We start from the raw sequence: 7,374 nt of genomic DNA, 5'->3' as shown, positions 1-7,374 counted from the left end.
CTTCAAGTTTGTGATTTCAGTACACAAACTAATAACAGAGTAGGAAGTAGGAGAAGTTTTAATACACCAGGGAAACCAAGTTAAGTGGACTGATTCCATTGAATAATTATTTTCATTTCCCATGCTAACTAACTTGGCATCGGGCAGCCTAACACATGTTTATACTAATATTGTCACATTTCACTGTTACCCTGCTGAAGGTGATGTATACGTCTTGCAAAAGTTAAAAAAGTTCTATGAGCCAAGCGAGTTGAGCCCCAGTTTTCCTTGCTTAATCTGTGGTTGTATCTCTTTTCCCTTCTTTACACATATCTCATTTTTTACCAGTTGACTTATCTAACATTCACAGTAAACTATATATACCATATGGATAAGTAGATAAAGCTTGAAGCAAGGACACATTTAGACTTGTCACGTGTGTATTATTTCCAAGATGTACATACAGTCATTCAGGCTAGCGGAACCTTCACAGTATATTTTTTGTATGTAGTTACATATGATGATATGTCAATATGAACATTTATTCATCTTTGTCTTATGGATGTAGTTCCGAATGTTCGCTAGACATGAAAAAGAGCTGCTAGCCTGCAGCTTGAATGAATTAACATCCTTTAATTGTTCTCAGGTATGTGACTTGGATATATAGAGCACTCGGATTGCATATGAGACAAATATTACATAGCAAAATTTAAATCCATTGCAAGAACCAATGACAACTTGTCATAGAAACATACAGGAAAAATCAACTAACTGACACAATGTGGTGGTATATCAAAACATGTAAAATTTATGAGTAATATTTCCTTATGTTTATGTACAGCATCAAAATCGCATCAAGCTTTGCGTCGGCCTTCGGTACAGCAGGCAGGTCACATCAAACTTCGCATCGACCAAGATAAGAATAGAAAAACCAAGCAAGAAAACTACATGATGCGGTTCTAGAATTTAGAACCAAACCTGTAGCGCGCGGGGTCGGAATCAGCGGACGCCAAGAGAAAACTGGGATGAGGGTCGGAATCAGCGGACGCCAAGAGAAAACTGGGATGAGAACCCAGGGAGGGGACGGGAAGGGATGAACTCCACTGCTTAAAAGGAGAGCCACTGGGTCGATTACCCTTCAAGAGGAGGGAGCAATAAATCCATCAGTTCCTTTTTGACATGAATCCATCCGTTCCTACTGATTTAGTGCTGCGCATTTGTGGCATTGAGGTGCAAGGGATTGCGACATAAAAGCAGCAGCACGAAGATGAACGAATTTTATGGAATTAATGCTCATCTGTCGAGCAGCGGAAGGGCTGGTGACGCATCTCTGGAGAGGTTGCTCGCCGGGACTGAAGGCGGTTACGGCGGAAGGGTTAGCCTCGACAGCTTGGTGGGGCGCAAGCACGGGTGGTGACGGCTGCAGTAGAGCATCATGGGCGACAACATCCGGCCGGGGAAGGGTGGGTTGTGGGCTCGTGACACAGTCGCCGGAAGGGCTCTTGACGGCGGCGGCTGGATAGAAGAAGTAGGGTTCAATTTTTTTTTTGAGGGAAATGCCATTATGGCAGTTTATATTTCATGTGCAAACATCGATACATCGTTTGTCAATACATCTACTAGAAAATCCGGATGCTCCGATTTCCAGACAATGGTTCTAGAGACCTCCGAATTTCTAGCCAACAAATCTGCCGCCATATTGGCCTCCCTAGAACAATGAGAAAATTCTATTGAAATAAAATTACGAACTAAAAACGAGCATTCTTCATAAATTGCCGCTGCCGGACCAAGTGAGTTTCCTCCGTTTTGCATGATCTCAATAACTTCCATGCAATCACCTTCTACGCAAATTTTGTTACATCCCATTTCATTGGCAAGGAGGAGTCCATCTCTTACTCCCCGTGCTTCTGCCGTTGCCGCATCTTGTACGAATGGGATGTTGCTACATGATGCTGCCACAAAGAAGCCCGTATGGTCCCGTAGAATCGCACCTGTTGCCCCGGTGCCGCTGTCACTATCAAAACCAGCATCAAAATTCAGTTTAAGCATGCTCTCCAATGACTTCTCCCAGCCATGTCTCTTTATTCTGCCCTTCTTTGAATTTGCTCTTGAGAAATTTTTCGCAAGTGCTGAAATTGCTTGCGCCGATCTAGTGGGTTCATATAGTTGCTCACCATGGGTATAGCTACGTGGATTGATCGTTTTCTTTTTTGAGACAATGAAGGATTGGTCGTGGCACTGCCTTTTTGACGCAGTGAACGATGGACCTCAAGTAAGGGCTTCTGATGGGCTTTTGGTGAAAGCATACGTGTACAACCCAACCAAAATAAATCGAGTCTAACGCAGCTAGCGAGCGGGACGACTGGAAAGCGAGCGGGGCGCCAGGAAAAGAACGAAGCGGTATCCTTCACTTAGCGGTGGCAGGTCTTTGTAATTTCGTCAACTTTTTGATCGGACGGCTGTAGACTACTGCATCGACGGCTATAACAATTCGGGTGACGTGGCTTCACGAGAAGGCAGGAAAATCATCTAGTGGGATGCCCCTATTTAGATATAGAAGATGATTGTTACTGGTGTTGTGGTTGCACTAGCTCGTCTCGTTAGATTAGTTCACGTGTTTGAGACTTGTCCAGCAATAGGCGCCGGCGCACCGGTCCAAATTTGGGCCGGTCGCTGCCCAGCCGTTCGATTCGGGCCCGTTCAGTCGTTGGATTGAGTCTTCTTAACCGTATCTTCTTCTTCCTCGCGCTCCTCCATGCTCGTACCTTGCCGCCGGTCGCCGCCCTCAGCTCCAGTAACTACCTACTAGACTCGAAGCACCACCCCACGCGCTCGCCCGTCGCTGCCCATGCCGCCGGCCTCGCCGTCATCGTCTCATATCGCCGGATCCACGCATGCAGCAACTTTCGGCTGCGGTTGCAGCTCCTTCACTGGCGGTGGCAGCTCCGGTCGCCGACCTTGCCGTCTCCGTCTCATGTCTTTCTCGCCGGATCCACGCATGCAGCAACTTTCACCCGCGGTTGCAACTCCCTTGCTGGCGGTTGCAACTCCCTTGTTGGCGGTGGCAGCTCCGGTAGCGTTGGTCGCCGGTCGCAGCACACCGGCGACGAGCTCGCGAAAAAGTACTGGTTTGCTGGTGGCAACAAAAATGTCAGCCGGTAGTAGCAAAATATTGTGCTGGTTCCAGCAAAAAATGTTGAGCCGGTGCCGCCACCACGTTCGTCATTGAAGCAAAATCGATCACCGGTTGTAGTTTTTGTGATTTCCGGTTGTAGCTTTTGTGATTACCTATTGCAGCAAAAACAACTTCTAGTTCCAGCTCATGTCGGTACTTCCAGCAAAAACTCTTGTCCGCCGCCCTCCGCGGTTGCAACATCTTTCCTACACGGTTGTAGCATTGACTCTATTGGTTCCAGCAAATCTCACTTCGCAAAAATCTGTCGCCTTTCATTTCCAGCTTTTTTATTCGTCGGTTCCAGCCTTTTATTTCGTCGGTTGCAGCGTTTTTCTCAGCCGGATGCAACACTTTGTAGCAGAGTAGAACTTACGGTGGCTAGAGGTAGAAGAAAGGTAACCGATAAGGCAAGAGATAACCAGGGAGAAAAAGAAGGGCAGTTCACGCGGGCCCATAATGTACACGTGAGACGTGGGGGAGCAGTTTGCCTGGGACTGCGCCAGCGTGACATGAAAGTTACCGTGATATGCGTGTTATGCGCGCGAGTGAGCGCGACCGGCAGAAAGTTGCGTCAGCGCACCATATATAAGCGTTTCCCCTGAGACTTGGGGTGCCCGCTTTAATTTTTTTTTTCTGAATTTGCTCAGGTATGAACAGTATGGTGGTCGGCTTTTCTGTAAATAAAAAAAGTGAGGGGGTTTTGTGCAAGAATTTTCGTAGTGGTCGGCTGTACCCAAAAAAAATAAAACACAGGTGCATTTTGTGCAAGAATGCGCTAGCCGAGTGCCATCTCTCAGTGACAGGTGGGGTCATACTCATAGATCGCCCGCGTATGCATTTTATGACAGTATATGCACGCTTGAGTCAAGTTAAGTAACTGCAATCCCGTATTTTCAAAGTTCTAGCACCAAACTGAACATCGAGCGCAAATTCTATGACTTTCGGTGATAACAGAGAATATTTCCAGCCGCATGGAGTACACAACTTGCTTATTATGTGTTTCCTTGACCAACATATAAGAGACACAACGAATAAACAAAAAAGGAGACCAGCCAGGACTAGGCCTTGGCGGTTTATATATATGATCATAGAAGAAGCATGCTCGGTTCTCTACAGCGAGTACAATTGACAAGAGATGAGGACGACGCTCACACATCTACATGGAACCAGAGATAATGAAATCAATTAAAAATATAAACTCTCAACACTGGCGGGAACGTGATTCCGTACCTATGATGCATCCACGCACTGGGTTGCAAATCAAGGACAAGAGCAAATGAGTTCAACAGTAACTAGCTAGTCACCAACGAATGAATGAACGAACGGAGCATGCATGCACGCATCTTCCCTCCGAATGATCGACCGTACGCGTCTTTGAGTCGTGCGACGCCATGCATGCACGCACACGTAGGGATCGGCTCAAGCGGAGGGCGCGCTGCCTCCAGCTTTGGCACCCGCGGCCCCGGCGGCCTTGCCACCGACGCCGCATGCCTCGCCGCACATCTTGGTGCAGGCTGGGTCCTCCTTGGCGCCGTTGGCGCAGCGCTCGTAGCAGTCGTCGTAGCAGCCGAAGGCGGTCGCCGCCGGCACCGACGCGGCCGCCACCACGACGGCGATCAGGAGCAGCGCGATGGCAGCGGTCCTGCTCTGGGCCATGTTCTCGTTTCTGGGTACGTACGTAACCTGTGGACGGGGCTTTTCGCGAGATAGAGAGACAAGGTGGCGGAAGGGTTGATGGCGTGCGATGCTTGGACGGGAATGGCGCCGCCGGGTTTTTGTAGGTGGTGGCGGCCGGAGACGGTGGGCGGCCATGAGAGCTTCGCGGGCGACGCGCGGTGACAATTGGTTGCATGCATGCCGGTGCCACCGCGTTCGGGTTACCACTGTTCCTCGATCGTATTGACCGAACGACCGGAGAGGGACTGTTTTGATTATTTAGAGCATGATAAAATGTCAGAAAAAGCGAGAATATAGATTATTCATGGCATCAACAGAACACGCATGTACATTTGCATGGTATAGCATGGCTGTCATGACATGAAGGTCTGAAACAACACTCATCTACTACTTCCGTACAAAATTACTTATCGCATAAATGAATGCATCTAGATGTATTTTAATTCTACATACGTTCATTTTCATCGATATCTATGATAAGTAATTCAGAACGGATGAAGTAAAAATCTACATATCTACTACATACCCTGCATTCACGAGTACAAATCTACATATCCACTGTAGTACATATGTGCATGAACAAATAACACAAAGTAAAGCATGCTGGAAAGAGTCATCGATTCAAGAGTTGACATGCAGGTGCATACCGTGCATTGGACTGCTGTCGGCATGATACGACAAAGCAACATCGTCTGTTGTCGGATGATGACGTCGTGATGCTGTATCTGTCGGTGAGCACCCGAGTTATGTTACTAGTCTTTGTTTCGCGTCGCGCCAATCTCGTTACTCTGTTGAGCGACGACAATGTGCCGTGCCGTGTCGGTAAGCACCGGCACGACTTGCGAAGAGTGATCGGGAGGCAAAAGTAGTAGGCGAGGAGTAGAATCTATCCCCTTTTTTGACCAAATCGCGGAGAGACAAAGGAGTTGGAATTGCGTCCACTTTGTTCGTGTACGTTCCCGAAATCGCCTCAACCTCCCCGATAGAGACAGAGTCGTCGTGCATGCCTGCCGTGCCGAGTGCCGACGGGACGCGCGGCCTTGGCCTGGCCGCGACGTCGCAGCGCCACCGGTACACCGCGCTCGTCGTCGTCTCGCCAAGTCGCATCGCCACCTGCCCCCCGCGCGCGACAGATTTAACGCGGCACCACCACCACGGTCAGCCCGACCGAGGCGAGGTTAGTAGGAGTAGTAACTAGCTAGAGCTCGCCTCGGTCGGCCCGTCCCTTTCCATGCGGCTCTGAACCATTGATCGGCTGCTTGCTCGACTCGCTGCAGGCAGTGCTGGTTAATTACCTTTACGGTTTGTTTTGCTCCCCTGATTTCATTTCATTTGCTAGAAATGAAATCCCTGTCATAATTTCATTTGGTTGATTGTGAATTCCAGTTCCAAATTCCATGTTTGGCTGACACAAGATTTATGAAATGAAAATGATATTTATCCCATGTTCCAAATTCCATTTCAAGGTGGAATCGTTAACCAAAAGAAGATGAGCTAACATCAAACACCTAGTGTTCTCACATCAAATGCTTTGCAATACATCCAATGTCGGCAATTTACATTTTAAAAAATGAATATTTGCATTACTGGAAGAAGCACCAGAAAGATCTTCATTGCTTGATTTTGCTTCAGGATACATATTTTTCATTCCTTTGGGCCTATATAGAAGCAATGAATTCCTTGTGATCATCTACTTTTTACAAAGGAGCATCCAAAAATAGATGAAGCATGTTGGGGCTGGATAACACACATACGATGCACAAATTCACCTGCACGATAAATATGCAATAAAAAGCCCCTCCATTTGTAGTAAATTTTGAGGACAACTTCGACCAACAAGTAAGCAACGGAATAATGCAAACAACATGCACATGTGGCATGGTATTTAACATGGAAAAACCTCCTCAATTTAAGGAGTAAAAACCCACGGCTATGAACTGGCCAATCCATACAACTTCACTATGAGAACCACGACTATGGGCCGACCAATCCATACAACCACGACTATGGACCGACCGATCCATACAACATGCGCATTTGACAAGTATTCTACAAATAGCTCTCAAACTCCTGAACCAAACAACACCAAATTTGACAGACAAGTAGAAGTACGAGTTTTGGAGATCTCCTCAAAATTTTAGCTAAATAAGGTACGTTTACCTATCCAATTTGTTCGTCTCCCAAAACTAATATATGCTGAAACTGCAGTAGACTGAACTCACAAAGCCAATCTCAAATCTGATGCTCCACTATCCGAATCCTCAAACCAACTAACCGGATCAAAGTACTCAAAGTAAGAAATGGGTTCACCAACTTCGGCGCCAATCCAAGCACGTTTAAGTCTCTAATCACTAGCTTGAACACTGTCTAATTAGGTACAGTAGATTTGGACATAACCTCCTCCTCTTCCCCTCTCTCATATGTTGTGTTCCTCTTTTGTGTGCTCTCACTCTCACAATGGAAGCCATCTCCAGCAAGGGTGGCGTGGCTAGGGTTTTCTTCTCCACTCCCTTCACTAGAATGCACTCTCAACCGTTGGATGC

General features: G+C 47.2%; 1 protein-coding gene across 1 annotated transcript; it reads right to left on the bottom strand.

Moving 5' to 3' along the window:
• Positions 1-4,133: 4,133 nt before the first annotated feature.
• On the bottom strand, positions 4,134-4,917 carry LOC125507267 (uncharacterized). Its single transcript, XM_087523093.1, has one exon. The coding sequence runs from the start codon at positions 4,808-4,810 to the stop codon at positions 4,574-4,576; it is 237 nt and encodes a 78-aa protein (XP_087379219.1). The 5' UTR covers positions 4,811-4,917; the 3' UTR covers positions 4,134-4,573.
• Positions 4,918-7,374: the final 2,457 nt, after the last annotated feature.

Source organism: Triticum urartu, chromosome 5A (assembly GCF_056163025.1).
Source record: "Triticum urartu cultivar PI428250 chromosome 5A, HENAU_Tu73, whole genome shotgun sequence".
Lineage (NCBI taxonomy): Eukaryota > Viridiplantae > Streptophyta > Magnoliopsida > Poales > Poaceae > Triticum > Triticum urartu.
The sequence above is the reverse complement of the archived record's forward strand: the minus strand, read 5'-3'. Positions and strand labels throughout refer to the sequence as shown.